The 21,118-nt window shown below is 33.8% G+C and overlaps 2 protein-coding genes across 3 annotated transcripts; both read left to right on the forward strand.

Moving 5' to 3' along the window:
- Positions 1 to 296: 296 nt before the first annotated feature.
- Positions 297 to 4,632, forward strand: LOC105342698 (probable splicing factor, arginine/serine-rich 6). 2 transcript variants are annotated; one of them, XM_011449723.4, is made up of 6 exons: positions 297 to 459; positions 1,833 to 1,844; positions 2,013 to 2,053; positions 3,257 to 3,355; positions 3,490 to 3,614; positions 3,804 to 4,632. In XM_011449723.4, exons 1-6 carry the CDS (start codon positions 336 to 338, stop codon positions 4,045 to 4,047), a joined length of 645 nt encoding a protein of 214 aa, XP_011448025.1. In that variant the 5' UTR covers positions 297 to 335; the 3' UTR covers positions 4,048 to 4,632. The 2 variants fall into 2 exon arrangements, with proteins under 2 accessions (XP_011448025.1, XP_065940597.1); XM_066084525.1 differs by lacking the exon at positions 1,833 to 1,844.
- Positions 4,633 to 6,591: 1,959 nt separating this feature from the next.
- LOC105342697 (uncharacterized) lies at positions 6,592 to 19,302 on the forward strand. Its single transcript, XM_066084526.1, has 6 exons — positions 6,592 to 6,829; positions 10,595 to 10,705; positions 12,655 to 12,691; positions 13,557 to 13,693; positions 14,954 to 15,013; positions 15,265 to 19,302. Exons 1-6 carry the CDS (start codon positions 6,649 to 6,651, stop codon positions 16,578 to 16,580), a joined length of 1,842 nt encoding a protein of 613 aa, XP_065940598.1. The 5' UTR covers positions 6,592 to 6,648; the 3' UTR covers positions 16,581 to 19,302.
- Positions 19,303 to 21,118: the final 1,816 nt, after the last annotated feature.

A 21,118-nucleotide genomic window follows, 5' to 3' on the forward strand; every position in this document is an offset into this window, starting at 1 on the left:
TACTCTGAAAAAATAATTGGAACGTTCAATATAAAGTAACAGTCTGAGGGCAACCTCTTTCTCCACTGTCCAAGTTTATTTTTCTTCGAACTTTTGTATATCATTATCTCTTGACTGACAAAAATTTGAATTTTTTCCGGGCTTAATAGATAAATACAATTTTGTTTGATATAATTTGTTTCTTTTTTTTTTTTTTGGCGGATGGGGGTGTTGTTTGGTCAATAGTTTGGGTATAAAGGTTCTCTAGAACTATATGTCTGTTCGGAATGGTTCATTCCAACGTTCTTGGCTTTGGTCTTACTCTTTCATTTCCGGACACTTAGGGAAGTTCAATCATGTCGAGGAGGGCAAACGAGGGTTCTCTTTTTGTAGGCAGACTCAGCAAGTCAACTAGAGTTCGGGATCTAGAAGATATATTTGAACCGTATGGACGAATGACAAGATGTGAAATTAAATATGGTAAATAAAAGATGTGTTCTTTGTTTCCACAATTTACAATTACAGTTTACTGTCTCAAAAATTGGGTCACGGTGTAAATATGGCGCCCAGAGAGGTCTGCGTGGTTGTTTTAATCGAACGTGTTTACCTTGTTATTTCAAATGCTTTTTGGGGTCTTTCATAATTTTTGTTGAATATGTATACTGAATTTTAGACAATATATTATCCATATTATTTTCGGTAAACGTGTGGCACATATGAGAAATTCAAGAACAGTAACTCTTGTACGTGTAATAACACCGACTGGTACATTGTACTAATATACACGTTGTTGTGAACTAGGTCTACCGAGTTTTAAGTCAAATAAAGGCTGTGAATATTATGAAGAAATCTGATGAGCACAAATTATAGTGACGTGTTATAAGCTCTATCACGCTGTAAATAACGGCATAATAAATTAATTTGTTTTAGTATTACATGTATTTAACAGGTTGGAACCAATCACCCTGATAGGCTATAACAGCCTGGTTTGAGATATAATATCCCAAATGAGATATAAAAATGCAAAAACTGAAAATTTTTAGTTTGGTAATTTTTTATGTAAATTTGCATTTGATTTATATCAAATGCAACAACTTTTGGAATACAAGTTCTCCTTTAAATCTTTAGTTTATAAGATTGGTTCCCAAGAAGTTTTGGATATACTGAGGGAATAATTTCTGTAATAGTTTAGTTAGTAAGTTACAGAAAATGTTAAAATTTATCTATTCTAATGCGGATTTACCATATTTTGAGAAAAATAAAAATTTCTATTTTTTGCACTTAAAAACTTGTATCCCATTTGGGATATTATATCCCAAACAGGCTATTATATCCTATTTGAGCGAATGGTCCAAACCTGTATAATTCTACATCTACTAAGTATGATTCCCTCAATTTGCTATGGAAATTGTTTGTAATTCACAGTTCACTAGAAACAGACAGGACTGAAATCTACATGATCCAGTTCTGACCAGTTTATTTATTGGTCGAAACCTTCAGGACCTAAGAAAAACATTCATTATTATGTTAAACTCAAATTATCATATAAGACGATTTGGCTATTTATTTTGTCTAGCACACAATTTACATTAACAATAATTTAGTTACTTTTATTTACTTTTTACAAGCAATTCATTAATTAAAATGAAGATGTAAATATAAACAATATTTATATTCTCTTTTTTATTCATGATTCATGTGGGTTATTGTCGCTGCCTTCATATCACACATCAATCACCAAAGATAGTATTGTTGAAATGTATATACACCACAAAAAAAAATTCTGTATTAAATACCACATCACTAATGAAGAATTAAATTTCCAACTTATTTAATCTCAATTTTTTTTGTAGGTGCTGAGATGGGTAAGTACCATTGTAAACAGGATTTACAACATGTTTTTAAATCATATTGAATTATTAATGATAAATACTTTAAAAGATATATTATGTAAATGGTGACAAATATGCAGTATTTTTTACTGAAACACAATGTGTGATTTTCTTTTAATTCAAATTTTTTTCTTGTTGTAGCTTATGCATTTATTGACTATGAAGATCACAGAGATGCTGAGGTAAGGAAGAATAGGATAAAATATCTTCTCAGATACATTTCCAACCCCTTAAACGGTTCCAATTTATTACTTAACTGATATGAAATATGATATGTTTCTTATTTTACTGGTTAAGGTTAGAGATATGAAATTACTTTTTCACATTAAAATGTTACTTTAAATTTTCTTGGTTATGTAAAAAGTTTTTTTTCTCAGTTAAGATCAAGACACTGGAAAGATATAAGTAACTGTAATTGAACAAGAGTAATATTGTTATTTTGTAGTGTGCATTTGTCCTTATTTAAGTGAAATGAAACAATTAGCCTTTGGGAATTTAAAAGTGTTTACCCCTCAGTCTTGAAACCACAATTAAAATTTGTTAAAATGTTTAGGCAATCAAAATTGTTGATTGTTTAACATAAGAAGTCCATGATATGCAGAGAGTTACCAATAGAGGAATTGTTTATATCAAGCACAGACATACAAAATTAGATTACAAATGAAATGGCAGTTAAGTGTTGTTAATGCGTATACATTGGGAGCACTGCATATGGTGTTGAAATATGATCCTATGTACATCTTGCAGCAAAAGCCGCCATGCCCAATCCAAACCATTCCACCATCTTCGTGACCCCAATCCAAACCCAGGTGGCCACGAATCCATTCCCTTCCATCCATGAGTCCAATCATCAAATCTCTGTAAAAACAAAAGCCAAATTCTGAATATTCTGAAACACAAATAGCTGCTGTCATGTGCTTCGACTTTCTCTTGCTGTCGACCATGACTGCTACCCTCCAGGGTCCATATTTTGACACACGGCCGCCATTGTTAGCCAATCCAATCCATGTTGCCAATATAACCTTTGCCATTGTAACCAAACTTTACCACAACTGACTACAGATTTCAATGGTATTAAAGGGTATACAGTTCAAAGTTAATGAGATTCATCTGCTTTATTTGTTTTTGTAATGTTATGGTCTTTATATATGTGTACTTTAGTATCATGAACTGCAAGTGGGTACATATTTGACTTTTCATATTTATTTTTATTTTATTTGTTCGTTTTTCTTTAGTACATTTGTTTTTGTCCTTATCTGTGTTTTAGTATTTATGCGTTATAACAATTTCAAATCACATAGAAAAATTATCTTTTACTAATGATTGCTCCCTAGTTGTACTTTGATTTTACATAAAGTATTAATTTCTTCTCTTTTCTTTATTAGGATGCAGTCCGCTATGAGAATGGCAGAGAAATATGTGGCTCTAGTATCATAGTGGAGAGGGCAAAAGGGGCACCCAGGCGCTCACTTGCTTCAAGAGGGGTCAGTAGTTAATTCTCTTTGATCATATATAGATATACATGTATATAGACTTGGTATATGCATTGTTTGTATTCAAATAGAGTTTAATCAGTGGATTTTTGTTTACGTTCAATTCATGATGGTGTGTTGTGCAGGGTTCTGGCTATGATGACTACAGATCTGGGCGGGGCTCCAGGGATTACCCTGACAGGTATGACAGGCGCAGCAGTGGTGGTCCTCGTGGTGGCCGCTACAGATCGCCCTCTCCCTCACGACGAAGGTCAGTGTACATTACCTCTTACTCCAAGCTGAATGCTATTACCTAAGACTTACTTTCCAAAAAAATTGATCATATATCAAAACCGACTTTTTAACAGTCAAGGTAAACAAAAAGTATGTCTTTAAAATAAACTGTTGACCTCTATATTATTTGTAACTTTTTTTCTCTTCTTTTGTATGTTAATGCTAGATCTAGATCACGCTCACGTGATAGAAGAAGGCGAAGTCGTAGCCGCTCCCATAGTAGCAGGAGAAGAAGGAGATCCAGTTCCATCAGTCCGCGTAGGTCCAGCAAGAGGTCGCGATCAAGGTCACCAAGCAAGTCCAGAAGTAGGTCAAGGTCACCACAAAGTAAATCAAGGAGTCGATCTCCCCCAAGAAACGGGCAGCTAAATGATGATAAATCTCCGTCACGGAGCCCTGTTGATGATTGAATCAAAACTCTTTAAATGTCTGACATTGTGATTTTCAGTTATGCATTTCATGCAGATTTAACCATTGATGGTATGTTTCAGAGCTGTAGCCAAACTGTTTTATACAACATTTTTTCATGATTTTTTTATTTTTGTTGACATTTGAGCAGAAAGATTGTCTTGAGACAAGTTAAAGTGATGGTATTTGAGTATTTTATTAGTTTAACGATCGGTAATGTTTCTACTAGGGTTTTTTTATGGGAGGGGGAAGACAGGGATTGCGATGTTGAATTTCATTTGATTTTAGTTACATTAAAAAATACTATTACTTTTGAAATGTTCTCACTTAGAATTAAAACATACGTAATCAAATGACATGTATATTTGAAGAAAAAAAAACGGTTGAATATAAAAGAACATGATTATTTCAGTTAGTCAAAGATTGTTTTTACTTCATTATGTAGGTATATATGTGTCTTGTTTTGTTTACCAACATGTTGTGCATTGTAAAGTTATTAATGAGATATGAAAAGTATTACTTTTAATGATGGTTGTACATTTGTGCCCACCAACCTTCTCAAATCGAAATAAAATGCAAATTTTCAATGTGTGTTATGTTTAAGGTTAACGAAATAGTTTCAAGATTGCTTTGGTGCCATCACAAGAGGCAAGGTAGATGACGAGAAGGATATTTGATGCAAGTTCTGGACACAGGACCATTCTGTATATTTAATTCTCCCCAAATATATGTTTAAAATAAAGGAAAATAATTTCCTGTTTTGTTTATCAACCCTCTCCCCGCAAATGGCAAAACGATTGATACTAGAGTTATAGGATATGCAGCCCACTTATCTCGGTTTTCAATAATCCGAAGTATTCTTTTCTTGAATTTGAGAACCTTTGAAAGCTGTTTATGTAAAGAAAACAAATTTCTTTTCTAAATAACTTGGATATTTAAATGACGAAATTGAATTACGTGTACTTTTGATCAATCTAGCATAATCTGTAAAGGTTTTATACCACCATCAAACGACCATCTTGGCTTCTTTTTATCCGTAGTATCGATGGTGGACCATTATTGAAATAAGAAAAATTTTATGCCCCCCGTACGGGTGACCTTTTATATTGTAGTACGCCAGTCCTGGTTTTTATAAGCGCATATCTTCTTGCACTGCTGCATGGCATTTAGTGAACTTTTGTATGAATTTAGGATACAATGTGTAATTTTTCTTGGAATTTCAGTAGTAAGCGCAACTCCTCTTAGCCGCTGCATGGAATTGCTTAAAACTTTACAGGGATTTAGGACACAATGTGTAGATGAGCATATACCGGTATTATTTTTTGCCCTTTCGACTTCAGAATGCAGGCCCAATGTTGAATATTGTAATGGAACAGTTTGTAAGAGCAAACTTATCTGACCGCTGCACGAAATTTACAATGAAACTTTGTAGGTATTTAGGACACACAGTGTAGATGTGCAAATACCAGGAAATTTCGTTATTATTTTTTTTTCGGAATGTTGGCCCTTTTGAATTTAGAATTTTGATAACGTTTTCAAATACAAGCATTATGTGTAGCATAGTATAAGTACAAGTAATGGTGGAGCGTGAAGTATGGGCTTGCTCACTTTTTCTTTCATTCAATCGGCATTTCATATAGTACAATGTAAATGTTATTTCGTCGTGCTAATCGTTGTTTCTAATCGACTAAACGTTTACTTCTTCATAGCTAAAATATTTTCCAAATAGCTAATAGTTATCCCGAGTGTCCACACATTTCAAGTAAATCATTCTCGCGATGATAAGTGGCTTGTGTTGGCATTGGCATTGCGGGCACTCATATACGGTATGACTTTGTAGATGTGTGTGTATCAAGTGTTGTATGACTGTTAAACCCCAAAAATGTGAAGTAAATTTACCCAGTTACTCGTTTTGATCGTGTTTCACTTATTTATAACTAGTATAGCATTTTATAATAGGCCTACGTTATTTACGACTGCAGCCTCGTGTCAGGGAAAAATATACAATGCAAATAAGTAAGATGGCAGAGCTAGATATATCTGGGTAAACCAATAAAAATGGTAATTATCCACTGCTCATGCCGCGTCTGATCTAGAAGGAGGGTCGTGGGACCGGGGGGGGGGGGGGGGGGGGGGGCTTACCAAGGAAAAAACGGACCCAAATCCAAGGGTACTTTTTCTCCAAGAGAATATAGTTAAATGAATATTGGCCCCCTCCAGCCCCCATCTCCGAATCCCCATGCGACAAACGAAATTATCCGGCTTCGGTTGTGTCCCGCGGAATAGTAATCAGACACTTGGTGAAAAAGTTACGGAGTATTGAGCAAATGTATAGACAAATTAAAACCTTATTATTATTTCCCAATAATCAATGTACTTGTAGGTATAGAAAACATAATTAATCAAGTGTGTGGAACGGATTAAGCTGTCACCATAGTATCAAAAAATCATGTGTCTCAAAACGCCCAGGCCCCAAAAACGTCTCGCACCGCATAGCTTGACTCTATCGCCAGCGGAAATGGCCGAGTAGTTACGATTGGATTGGAACGAGCCTATACGAAACCGAAAGTTGGGAATCCGGAACAAATATTTTTTTGACCAAAATGTTTGTGCCAGTAGAGATTGGCGAGACGTGTCCACTAAATGAGACAGAATGGATGAAAAGGAAAGCGCTGTTCAATTGTACAGATACAAGTGGCAATCCTCCAAAGGAATATCACTGTCTTACAAACAACTTGGAAGTTCCAGGGGAAGTGTGCATGGGTTCCGGATGGGTTCAACCGAGTAGGTACTATTAGAGACATAAATAACATGTTATTTATGTCTCTGGTACTATTTAGGGATTTTTTTCTTAAATTTGTTTTAGAAATAGATACTCTCGCTTTATCTTGTTGCAACTGACAATATTTATCAACTCAGTGACTCATCATTACAATTGAGTTGTAACGTTAGATTAAGCAGGTTGGGACCACTCTCCCAAATGGGATATAATAGCCCGTTTGGGATATAATAGCCCAAATGGGATATAAATTTTAAGTGCAAAAAAATATTTTTTTTTATTTTAAAATTTTTGAAATAATTCCGCATTAATGTGAATAAAATGCAACAACTTTTGGTTAAGAAGTTTTTCTATATTTCTATAGTTTGTAAGATTGATCCCCAAGAAGTTTTGGATAAACTGAGGGATAAATCTCAGTAATAGTACAGCTACAGAAAAAGTTGTTTACCAAAAGTTGTTGTATTTCATCTATTCTAATGCGGATTTATATCAAAAATTTCAAAATCAATTTTTTTAATTTTTTGCACTTAAAATTTATATCCCATTTGGGCTATTATATCCCAAACGGGCTATTATATCCCATTTGGGAGAGTGGTCCCAACCTGTTAAGAGGAGTAATTGAGTTGATAAAAGTGAAACTGAAAATGTGCAATGGTTTGCCTATTAACTGCTCAGTTCCATACAAAAAAATACCTTAAATTCCTATCATCTAGCTGCAGGACTGTAGCTCCCGGTCTGAAAAAATTCGGATGGACAACCTGGGAGCTACAGTGCCTCCCATAGTAAAAAACTGCAATTTACTGCGCATAAAAAAATGCGCTAGGTTTGGAATGATTGATCTCATTTACGATCACATTGTGTACAAAAACTTAATCCAAAAAAATTCCTCGGACATTTTACTAAAGATTTTGTCACATCACTTGCCTCTGATATTCTTTTAAACAACATCCCCAGCCCTGTAAATTAAGTGGTGCAAGTTTGTTTACATTTAAAAATGGCGACTCTCGATCACGACGTAAATTAAGATACTTCATTTTCTGAGGTCGGTTATCATGTTTAAGAGAAAGTCTGAGGCAAGTAAAGTAACGATATCAGTAGTAAATTTGCTGAAGAATTTAATGGTTCTAATTATTTTTACAGAGTTTGTGTGAAAATAAGGTTAATAAGTCCAAAACTAGTGCAATTTTTTGTGCGCCGTAAATTGCAGTGTTTTACTATGGGAGGCACTGTAGCTCCCAGGTCGTCCATCCGAATTTTTTCAGACCGGGAGCTACAGTCCTGCAGCTACCTACCATCATGATCATCTTGATCTATATTCAGTCCCAGGCCGCGGCCAGGTCTTGGTAGCATTCATGTCCAATACATATTTCATTTTCGATATCGTCGACATTGCGATGCATACAATATTGTTACGATACCGATTTTACATTGTCAACATTGCCAATATTTCTTTGCCGTTTACATCGTCGACATTGTCGACATCGCAACGTTGACGATGTTGAACCTATATCGAGTTTTCATCGTCAACATTGCCGATATTTCTTTGCTGTTAACATCGTCGACATTGTCGACATCGAAATTTCGACGATGTTGAACCAATATCGAATTTACATTGTCTACATCGCGAGTAGAAATATACAATGTAAGACATATAAAATATCACCATGTTGGTCATCATTGCGATACTGACAATGTCGACGATGTAAACAGGATATAAGAGGTACGATGTAGACACGATATCTACACGATGTCGAGCAACATTGCGATGTCGACGGTGTAAACAGGTTATAAGAGGTACGATGTAGACACGAAGTCTACACGTTGTTGATCAACACTGCAATGTCGACGGTGTAAACAGAAAAGGAGGCACACGATGTATACACGGTATCGACTCGATGTCGATCAACATTGCGATATCGACTATGTAAACAGGATATAAGAGGTACGATGTAAACACGATGTCGACCCGATATCGATCAACATTGCGATGTCGATGATGTAAACAGGAAACAAGACACTCGATGTGGACACAATGTCGACTCGATGTTGGTTAACATTGCGATATCGAAAGTGTACACAGAATATGAATGGTACGCTGCAAATGCAAATTTAATAATTATACTAATATGATATTAACACAATGTCTACTCGATATTGGCCAACATTGCAATGTCGTCAATATTGATAAAACATTGTGCATTGGACATACCTCCTCGATAGAGATTCCTTCTTCAACATGCTCAAGGGTTTGTTTTAAGAGCAAGCACTCCAAGCAGCCCTACTAAACAGATCGAGAGCTCTTTTATGTAGAATCGACAATTTATGTACTTGAAAATTGCGAGTTATGAGGAACAAATTTATGTACTTGAAAATTGCGAGTTATGAGGACCAAATTTTAATCATATCATATCTATACTCTGTCCTGAGTTTTTGATTCCACCACTTTTTGCTTGATATTTCGATAATCATATATGCCTTTGTGCTCAAACTACGTTCATCCACTAATAAGAAAAATGTCCAGATTATCTAACAGTAACCTAATTCCGCAAATTTGCAAACAAATGAAAATATTCTCATTTTTGCTCTATATTTTGCATTGGGAAGTATAGAGCGCAGGTCTGCTCAAGTGCGATTTTAACATATGTTTTTCTTCAAATAGTTATATATATTATACTAAAAAATGGTACTTGAGCAAGCCTGAGCTTGATGTTTCCCAGTCGAAAAACCATTGGAAAACACCCATATTTTGCTACAAAACGTCAATTTATCAAAATAATGCAATCATCATGACGTCATTTCTACATTATGAGGTCACTGCTGTGATAACCTTTAACACCTTTATTTCCAATATGATTTTAACTATCTTTTCACTTATTTTTTAAGCTCTTTCTAAAACTTTGATTTTGGGGGGCAAAAAATGCATAAAACCGCACATAGGCCATTGTTTTGGTTCCTGTGAACTTTTATGAGTGAAAAATGATAACTGTTTAATGAGGATGTCTTTGATATATTCCCTTTTATCGATTTCAACTGTTAAATTCTTTCAAAGGTATGTGTATTTTTATCAAAATCATCAAAAAGTGATTGAAGCAATAACTTGGGACAAACTATAGTTCTTTAAATGTAATAATACACAACTGTCTTGAAAAAATTAATACATGTATACAGAGAACATGAACAGTCATGTTTTCTTCAGTTAGGCCACACCAATATAATTTCTTGTTTGTCGGACCCCGCACTCTCGTTTTTTAATAAAACTACACAAATGATATACCGGTAATTAATAATAATTTAAATTTACAATTTCAGGAAATTCTGCACTGTTTTATTTTCTATTTCCGCTTTTATTTTTCGCATTTTAAATAGTCTTATTAAATTAATTTATCAGAAACAAGTAGAAGAAATATAATCGTCTGCACAAATTTATTAATGTACGGCCTAAAAATTTTGGCTACAAGTCATTTAGAAATAGAAATGTTTTTTAATTGTTCGCACACTCGTATCTTTTTTCACTGGCCTTACGTGTTGATAATAAAGTATAATACCCCTGGTATCAACAGATAAAACTTCTAGTTTCATGAATAAACATCTGAACATTTAAAAAAAAAAATCCTGTTATTTAATTCTATAGATAAGGCAATATCATCATAAAGTAGAACTTTACAATGTACAATGTCAATTCTTGCTGAAAAATATCAACAAAGGCAAGCTTTTGCCTCAGCTCTCATAGACAATGTATTAATCTTCATGTGTGTTATGTTTAATTCCAGACTACTGTCCAGTATTTAACCTAAACGCTAAAGGGTTTGATGCAGTACCTTGTGATCCGCAGAGAGGAATATGTTCATCTCAACAATTCCAATCTAGAGACGTGTTCAAATGTAAGGAAAGCATGATTTTTTGTTGTTTTGTTATGTTTTTAGCTTACCTTAGCCAAAGGATCAAGTAAGCTTTCCTGATCAAAGTTTATCTGTTGTCTATCATCGTTGTCTTGTTGTGGTAAACTTTTCACATTATTCAATTTTCTTCACCAAATCCATCAGACCAATTTTAACCAAACTTGGCACAAAGCATTATTTGGTGAAGGGGATTTACGTTTGTTCAAATGAATGCATGAAGGGCCATACCCTCTTTAAAGTGGAGATAAAATTTGTTGGTATTTTTCAAAAATCTCTTGGCCAGAAAAGCTGAAACTTGTGTAGAAGCATCCTCAGGTAGTGTAGAAACAAGTTTATTCAGATCCTTATCCCCTGGGGTATGCTTGGGCCACAATGATGGTGGGGGGGGTTGGTCAAATTTTTACATTCATGTAGAAGTATATAGAGAAATATGCTTTAAAATCTTCTCAATAACTATTTGGCCAGAAAATCTAAAACTTGTATGGAAGCATCCTCAGGTAGTGTAGATTCATGTTTGTTTAGTTCCCTATCCCTGAGGGTAAGGTGGGGCCACGGTGGGGGTTGGGGTGGAGGAGGGGGGGGGGGGGGGGGTTAGTCGACTTTTTGATATTCAATTTTGTTTAAACCAGGCTCTCTAGAAGGGGGTAGATGTTTTTATTTCTTATTCTCAAAAACTGATATGAAACTGAAACAACAAAAGTAGCTAAATGTTTAACTTAAGAATATGTGGAGAAAAAATTGGAAATTCTTTATAAACAAGGTATACTCTACTAAGTTGTCTATTTATTTTACTGGTGTATTTGATACTCATAAGACAACCTAAAGCTTTTTGTTCAATTATGGTAGCTGCAGGTCTGTAGCTCCTTATCTAAACAAAATTTAGATGGATGACCTTAGAGCTAAAGTTCCCTATGTATTAAAAAGGTTGCAATATACAGCACACTAAAAATTGAACTAGTATTGGAATGATTAACCTTATTTACACACAACATGCACAAATTCAGTTGAAATAATTATTACCATTAAATTCTTCAGACAATTTACCACACATGACATATTGTCACTTTACTTGCTTCTAATATTCTTTTAAACACCATCACCAGCCCCATAAAGTAAGGTAATGTTGTGTTTTTGAATTTAACATACTTCATTTTCCAAAGTCAGTGTGTTTTAGAGAAAGTCTGAGGCAAGTAAAAAGACGACTTCATTCAGTCATATTCAGACTGGGAGCTACAAACCTGCAGCTACAGTTTTGGCTATTTTTACTCAGATGAGGGATGTGGCCTAGGTACATGCAATTTCATACCCTTAATTTTAACGCTACCCTTTTATTCACATGTCTATTTCTACCTACTTCATCTCCCGCATCCAACTTCAATTCAAATAAAATTCTACCATGTTTCTATGAAATTTGTTTTTCTTTTGCAGCCATCCTGTAAGTCATTATAGATAAAATCTCTTGATGGTTTGAAATTATAGGGCATGACTTGAATCTAGAGCTACAAACAATTTTTTGGTACTTATTTTTTATGAAATATATCAAGATTAAACAAGATGCCAAGGAACCACATTTCTCTATCTCCCTGAAAAGAACTCTTTCTCACTGTGCATCATGTTCATTTTAAACTCTTCCATGCTTGGATCAATGGTTACCTGAAAAGTTACGAACTGTTGTCAGTGAGAGAAATCACCAGGCGAACGTGTGAATGATGTAAAGTCATCCTACATAAAACATTTGTGTGAGGCCTCAGGCTACTAGGCTTTTTGTAAGATATATAGTCAAAGCCACAATACTGACTGCTGCATACATGTCCCATTAAAACATGGGGCATGATTAAGACACGCAGAATTTCATTGATGTGAATTTCTGATGAAGTTTGAACTGTTTGATTATATTCAATCATAAAATGTTTATCTTTTCCCACCTTTAGATCCAGGCTGTCTGAACTTCACAAGACAACCACCAGAGTAAGTTTTTTTTCTCATAATTTTTTCCAGTGATACATGTACAATAAAATCAAGAGTGGTAATAAATACCAACAAAATGTATACTTCAAATAAAGAAAACATTCAGTAGCAGTAAAAATTCAAATTCAAATACAGGTATATTAGTATCGAATGTATATTTACAGTGTTTTAATTTACACCAGAGGATTGTTGATTTTTTATGTTATCCAGAAATAAAATTTATACCATAAGACACTTTTTTCATTCATTCAAAATGTGATTTTGGTAAAAGGTGTTCAGTGACCTTGAACCTTGCATACAGATCAAAGGCCAAGGTCATAGCAATCTTCTTTGTGAAATCCTTATTCAGGCCATTTAATTATAATATCCCTTTGGCCTGAACTGGCTCAAATATCACCCAATAGTTCCTTTGTGATAAGTGTGCAGTGACCATGTCAAAACTCAATGCAAGGTCACAACAGACTCCTGTTTAAGACTTGTAAGTCCTAGTCTGGACCACTTTGGTCCAATTTGACTTACTGTAGATTCCTAATTAAATGCGAGAAATTAATATCTGTGTAAAATTGCAAAAAGCAGCCCTCGCGGATTTTGAAATCTCGCTTTTATTTTTAAGACAGTTTTGTACTTTAGGAAATTATAACAAATAATTTGTGCCTGCGATTTTGTATTCTTACGATTGGATACAAAACAGTGGTATCGCGGAATAAAGTACTCACGTAATATAAGGAATTTACGGTATACTTACCAAATGACTGCATGTAGGTACATGTAGTAACTGTGCAGTAACCTTAAGCCACAAAACAGGACATAGCAATACCATTTGAATTTTTAAAAAATAATTTGTTTATGGTTTCTTTGAATACAGCGTTGTTCATAATGGTGGCATGAAGCTTGGGCCCAACTTCCTACCAATGATTGCGGGGGCAGGGGTCGCTGTGGCTACCTTAGTGGTCATCGGCATTTGTTGTGTCTGGTACTGTAGAAGGAGAAGTGGAGGATCAGGTACGCTTGTTAAGTTTGACCTGCTATTTATTACTTGATACTGTTGTTGGATAGGAAAACGGAAGCCCATGACCTTGTTCAGATATGGTACATGTATCATTGTGTACAAGTACGGTAAATGACGTTGTTTTGATTTTTACATCTTATAGACATGGTTAGCATCTTTTTTTTTTTAATAATTCAGTCGGTCATTTAATGATATCAAGGGATAAAAGCCACCCTGATAAAAGAAATTAAAGTAAAATGAAATCTACTGTTTGTTTTGATTATTACTTGCTCTAATGAATATATATAAAATACATGGTTACTGTCTTGAAATATAAGCTATACCGGTATTTGGGCGAGGGAAAGAAAACATGACAGAGGGCAAGGCTTACCAAGCCCTCTTCATGTTTTTCACCCGAACCCAAATATCACTTATATTTCAAGACAGTTATCATGTATTTAATACATATTCACAAGTCTGTTCAAGAAGTGTTTACTTTCTTATCCTCAAAAGTACAAGATGGCCGCACATCCCCCTTGAAAGCAAGAGGTTATATTGGGGGCATTGACCGAATATAGCTTTGGTTTATTTGGTTACTTTTTTTTGGTCAATGCAAAGGGTAGCTGCAGGATAAATAATCAAAGTCAGTTAATTTGCATGTTTAAATTCAACAACTATTGAAAAGATAAGCAGTATCTACTTTCATAATTCCTATTGAATTTGTCAAATAATCAGATGATCAAATGAATATTCAGTTCTATAATCAATAAGTGAACTCTAGTTATTTACATTTTCTCCAGAGTCATTTAACTGTAGAATTTTGATTGTAGAATTGCTGAAAATTATAGAAATATAAGTAAGAAGGAATCTTTCTTTGAACATTATGAGGTGATCATATACAATCAGACTTTAATTGATTTGATCACCCGGACCCTATTTGATCACCTTAAAATGCTCAAAGAATGTTTCCTTATTCCTTAAATTAAAGTTACTTTCAATGCCCCTGAAATTGAGAGGTGGATTTTGGTTTAGGGTGATAGTATTATATTTGTTTATCTAATACATGTGTATCTTTTTAATTATATCACTGTGTTTAAAAAAATCTTTTTGAAAATTTGTTTCAAAACTTGTTGTGGTTCTTGGAAGTCAAAGAGAACTATGTACCGGTAATTGTTTCTTGGTGGTTTTAAGTTGTTATTATGAAAGATGCAAATTAAAGTGTACTGGACCAGCATTGTGAGCAGTATGTTTACTTAATGATAATCTGTTTTCAGGGAAAAATAAAAAGGATGACATAGAGATGAGACAACCATTAGTAAAGAAATTTCCTGAAGGTAAAAAATGTAAATCTGGCCCATTTACTTATAGAACTAAAACCATAACAATGCATTGTTTTATTATGAAGTACAAAAATGTTTGCATTTAGTTTTGAAAATAGAAGAACTGTAACTAACTTGCATTATTCTTTTATTTTTGCTTCAATTTTTATATGTAAAAAGAAAAAAATGTATTTGTAAGTTCTTGAATATTCAGTTAGGGTTTTTCTTTTGATATGATGATACAAAATGATTTTTTTTTCAAACAGAACTTCTCAGAACTTGTCATTATTTGACAGCCAATGTCTTCTACCCAACCAAAGTCTACACAAAATGCATAGGTTTGTTTGAGGTGCATGGCATTTTGACATTTGTCGGTCCCCATGGATCCGGGAAGACTACTAGTGCAGTCAATCTCCTTAGCAAGAAGGAAGGAACACAAATCAATGGCAAAAAATGTGTGGTTGAAATCTGCGAGTCAGTTGAAGAAGTTGGGAGTAAAATGGTTGAAGGTTGTGTTACTTTTGTGCTACTGGATGATGTTTTAGATCAGTATGCCTATCAACCAGCACTGCTTAAGTCTCATAAAGAAAAATTCACAGATTTGAAAAAATTTATAGATGAAGGCAAGCTTCGATTGATATGCACTGTAACAGATACAACGTGGAAAAATTGTGCAAAAGAGATTGGTGACTGCCCACTGTTCCATAAAGACTTTGTAGTTGAGTTAACAGAAAAGGCACTAGATAAGCAAGAAAAATTAGAAATACTGAAAAAACATATTGCCTACAACAAGTTTAATGTCACTCAGAAGAAGAAGGAAGAGAATTTGAAAACAATAGACAAGCGACATGCAAATAATTCTTTAATTACTATCCATGAAAAGACACTGCAAAACTGGGCAAAGAAAGCTAAAGCAAAAGGAGGGATTGGCATTCCACTTCTCTTTGATATGATGTGTGTAAACAAACATTTGTTTGCATGTGCAGACACTCTTCTATCTGACAGCTTGGAAAATGTCTTGAAAATGCGAATTGATTTTGATGCTAAATCTTCAACAGGTTCCGACAGCAAGGATTATGTCTGTTTACTGCTTTTTGCAGCCTTTTTTGGCGGAAAAATTTCATTGGAAGATTTTAGAAAAAAAGGTGATAAAAGAAAGGAGGAAGTATATGTTAGTATTTGCAGTAAGAAAGGTTGTAGTATAAAAGAAGAGAATAAAATTGGAGAATTGTTGAGGTCAGATGAATTGAGCGGGTATTTTTACCCTCTGGGAGATGCCAATGTATTTCATCACAAAGTTTTGACTCCTTTGCTTTTATCGATTATTGCTAAAGAAGACGAGGTCTTAGTTTTGAAACATGCCGAACTTGATGTTCTTTTTAAGGTTCTTCAACCTCAGAAATCAAAGTATCCATTCGCAGTAACAGTAAGCGAGAAGGCATTATTGTCAGATCTAATTCCAAGAATTTTGGAAGCTCCCGAAGTCATTGGTAAATGGAAACGGCACGTGGTCATGCAATCAGAAAAACTGAAAAAGCAATTGGAAAATCCACCGTCCTCGGATGGAGAGAAGAAGAAATGAAGAGGAAATGCATTGCAGTTTTGATTCACTCTGAAAGTACATCTATATCATGTAACAAAAGTTTTATTAGGACAGAGAAGAATTCTTTATTTTTTGTTTTTGAAATGTGATCAAACCTGGTATATAATCATGCTAATGACAAGCTTAGAAAATAATCAGTGTTTTTCTGTGTATTCTCAAGACTTTGCCACTCTTATTCAGAGTTTAAACGAATCGTGATTTTTTTTTTGGTTGTTTTTTGAAACCATGTCCTGGATTCATGTTCGAATAAAGAATGACAGCATAAAAAATGCGCGAGAAATGCCATGTACTTTGAATTGTTTAGAGGCAGCAAGTGCAAGTACTCATAAACTCGATTTTGGTGATGTGGGAAAGTTTTTTTTTTACAGATAAGGTTTGACCCAAAAGGAACCGTTATCTTACTGCCAAGAAGAACTGCATACTTGCATGTTGTTGTACATGTACATGTGAAGTGGAACCCAATTATATAGATGGACATGTCATATAATTTAATACATAATTTTTTATACGTTATGTTTTTACGCTTGTGTGAATTAAAAAAAATATATGTATAAACATTGATTTGAGCTGAAGTAACATTATTCCGACTTTTTTATAATCTGACAATATCAGGAGGAAATATGGAGAAGAAATACATTATTGCAGCGAACATTATTCTGTTTTTATCATTATTACACATGTATCATAACTCAGAAGTAGAGGTTTTCCAAAAAAAAAAAGTTGATTAGCTAATTGAATATCAATTGTAAGTGTCACTTACATCAAAGTTCTATGGAGAAACAATATCGGATTAGAATAGACTTATTAATGAACCAGATCTGGTTACAATGATCAGGTTTGACATTCTTGGGAATGATTAATGGATAGACGACTTCTTAATTGTGATTTTTTGTTTGCTTGACGAATATGTCAATGACATCGTTAAAATTTGATAAACCATCGTGGACTAGAAAATATCTCATGAGTGTCTTTGTAAACTCTTAATCGAGTTGAGTATCAGCTTACCTTTAGATGTTGTTAGTAATTGGTGTTTGTTTGTGAATAGGATTGTAATTTTGTGGTATTGTGATCTGAATTATTACATACAGGTACATGTATTACATTTTATCGTCAATGTTTATGTTGACACTGGACAAAAACCATTTTTGTGCAATAACCAATTGTTGTGTCTGAAACAATCAATTTATACATTTATTCTTACCGTTCTTTTTTGGGGTGTACCTGCATGCTATGTCGTAAAATGTTGATAATGTTCGCTGCAAAGGAAGCATTTCTTACACGTTTTAGTAAAGACTATCGCTTTGATTATCCATCAAGTCAATGACTTGTTTTCCTTTACAATGGATTGAATAACACTACCCCTCCCCCAAAAGAGTATTTTATTCCCCTGTTCGCTGTTCAAACAGCATTATTCGATTATTCCAAACTTTTCATTGATTTGGCACTGTATTTGAGGGATGATGATATTATAAATGTAAAACAATATGATAAATCAATGATTATTCTTTAATTGTTTCATGAAATAACATTAAAATTAGAAATAATATAATTATGTTAGAAGCACCCTACTAAGACCACGTATTTCAAATTTCACAAAACTCGGTTAATCGTATGATATCCATGACGATAAAGCTTGTCAGACATGTTACATGTTATAACTTTGTTAAACACCTGTGTACTATATACATGTAGTTACCAATGCTTCTTTGAGCCGAGGATCCATTGAAATCTCATGCAAATAAACATAAGTAAGCATGTTGAAATGTTGCACAAATATTGAGAAGAGTCGTATTTATATTCCTAATACTCCTAAATGTAAACACAGTTACCAACTTGTGTTACACGTAATATTATCAAGTGCCATATATATATAGAGAGAGAAACCTTGTATAGATATCTAACCATGGACTTTGTGTCATTTTATTAACATATTTTAGAAATGTATATTAGCTAAATACATGACTTATAAGTTAATGTCAGGTAATGTTCGCTCCTCATTGCTAAATATGTACAATTCAAAGTGTCTTAAATCTTGAATGTGTTTATTTGTTGTGGATTTTTTATATTCTGAATATTTTAATTAAACGCATTCCAATTTCACATGCATTTATTATCGTATTTTTTTTAATAATTATAGTTGATGATATCCTTAACTCATCTTTGAATGTTAATCTTTAAATAAAAACAAACAACGTATTTGAGACATTTGACTAATGATTCATGCAAAGAGAAGAGCCATATACATATTTTTGTGATATAATTTTTTAACTATGCTAAATGTTAACCTAGTTCTTCTTAATTTAAGTGTAAATTTGTATAACAATAACAGATTATTTGGCACATTTGTGTAATGAATCTTGTTAAGAGAAGAACTCTTAAATACGATAATTTTGTCAAACCCTTTTACATTGTAAATTCAGAAGGTAGAACTAAGTAGCTTTGCACAGAAAATTATATTGAAATTTTTCTATAAAATATACTAGTTTTTTATTACATTAATTTGTTTTATGTTGGGCAGTATCAAGAATTTTTTGTACTATTTTTTTAATTTTCAAATTACTGTTATATTTTGATTAAGACGTTATAGGCAAATAACCTCTGTGTTGTATTCTAAATGCAAGTGTTAACCACTATGAAATAGCAAGTCTGCTATTTGACTATATGTTGCTTACATAGAAATAAAAATGTTGTATTAAACATACTCGTTTATGTTGGAATTATTCAGAAACAATCTATCGAACAGTGGTTAAATTACTAGAAATGAACAGGATATGCAGGAAATTTTTAAGGTTGTGATTAAGTGGTGTACAAAATGTGGGTAACTCCAGCTTATAATATGTTTCAGTTTACAAATATCTTGGTATTTTATTCAACGGAAACAGAGATTTCAAAAGTAAGAAAATTTATTCAAATCAGAAAGGCGATCGTTAATATCAATAATTCATCAATTGAAAGATATGAGCTTTTCCTCTCTTGAAAAACTGTTTAACAGCTGCGTTGTACCAGTCCTCGATAACTGTAGTGGGGTGTGGGGTTCTCAGAATTTCTACTCTTTTCACTCATTGGACAAGTTCAGGATCACGCTATACGGTATTTCCTTATTGTTATACTTTCATGTTAAATACTGAAATCTGATTGGTTAAGACGCAGTTAATAATATTTTCTATTACCCTCAGCGTTAGCAACGCACTTAGCAACGGGTAACATTAAAAAATGTTACATGCGCGAAAATTATGCGCGTACGGTTCGCTGTAGAATTCACGTTATTCCTATATAAAAGCAGTAACATTTTCTTAAAAATTAAGACATTCAGTATAACAAAATAAATAGTGCCTGTTTGGGAGGATAACAGTTGAAATTGACACCCCTCGAAAACCATTGTCAACCTCCGCTTCGCGTCGGTTGACAATGGTTTTCTCGGGGTGTCAATTTCAACTGTTACCCTCCCAAACAGGCACTATTTATATATTACAGAATAGCACCGTTATTAGCTTTTCGAGGAGAATGTGGACTGGCTCCTGCCAGTTCTCGACACAAAACAAATATGATTCGTCTCTGGAATAGGTTAAAAAAAATTTAATACCAACAGATTTATAAAGAGTCTTTATTTGGGATGAAAATTTTAATAACGAGAGAACATAAATACCGGTTAATGAAATAACACTTCACCACTGAAAACTATGTGCTACTGGACATTCCAAAAACATGAAATCCACTCTGGCGCAAATTAGATGTGGGATCCCCCTCCGTGTTGAAACTGGGTGGTTTCGTGGCCTCGACGATAGAATTTGCATCTCTTGTGCCTTAAACGAAATTGAAACTGAAGAACACTTTCTTTTAAAATGCTCATTATATAACGACTTACGCAACTCTCTTTTAAAAACCACTTTAGGCTCCGAAAATTTTAATGACAACGATTATTTAGAACACTACTGTGTAATTTTCCCCGACAATGTGCTCAATTCATATTTAAAGCTTTCAGGTTAAGACAAACAAAATTTTCACACTGACTTTTATATTTAGAGGTCCGGTGGGCTGGGTGTGACAATAATATGTTACATTTCAATGTGTATATGTTTAATTGAAACACGTTACTATAATAAATAATTTACTTACTTACCAAGTCCCATTTATTTATGTAACATCAGAACCATTATTTTAAAATAATTGATCAGGGAGATCTTTTTTTTGTGTTCAGTTAGTCGATTCAATGGCACCTACATTTTTACGTAATAAAAATTACACCTACCTAATAAGTATATATGTAGGTAAGGTGTACATAAAAAATTATATTTTCCATAAAAAGAATTTAGAAGATGGCACGTTATGCAGATGGTTGCGAATTCATGGAATAAAAGCAATCTTTGTAATTGGTATTTTATTAATCTAACAATAACCTAGACAATCGAAAAAAGACACCCCCCCCCCCAGGCACGTAGTATCGTTTTTGAAAGTGGGGGGGGGGGGGGGCCAGACTCATCCAAAAAATCTTGACAAGCAAAAAAAAAAAAAAAAAA

The sequence above is a fragment of the Magallana gigas genome, chromosome 5, assembly GCF_963853765.1.
Source record: "Magallana gigas chromosome 5, xbMagGiga1.1, whole genome shotgun sequence".
Lineage (NCBI taxonomy): Eukaryota > Metazoa > Mollusca > Bivalvia > Ostreida > Ostreidae > Magallana > Magallana gigas.

Bases quoted from the DNA above. Each gene is read 5' to 3' on its own strand.
- LOC105342698 (XM_011449723.4), top strand. From the start codon at position 336: ATGTCGAGGAGGGCAAACGAGGGTTCTCTTTTTGTAGGCAGACTCAGC. The intron at 2,054-3,256 runs GTAAGGAAGAAT...TTTCTTTATTAG, and splicing joins AAGATCACAGAGATGCTGAG to GATGCAGTCCGCTATGAGAA. The intron at 3,615-3,803 runs GTCAGTGTACAT...TGTTAATGCTAG, and splicing joins CCCTCTCCCTCACGACGAAG to ATCTAGATCACGCTCACGTG.
- LOC105342697 (XM_066084526.1), top strand. From the start codon at position 6,649: ATGTTTGTGCCAGTAGAGATTGGCGAGACGTGTCCACTAAATGAGACA. The intron at 10,706-12,654 runs GTAAGGAAAGCA...TCCCACCTTTAG, and splicing joins ATCTAGAGACGTGTTCAAAT to ATCCAGGCTGTCTGAACTTC. The intron at 13,694-14,953 runs GTACGCTTGTTA...ATCTGTTTTCAG, and splicing joins AAGGAGAAGTGGAGGATCAG to GGAAAAATAAAAAGGATGAC.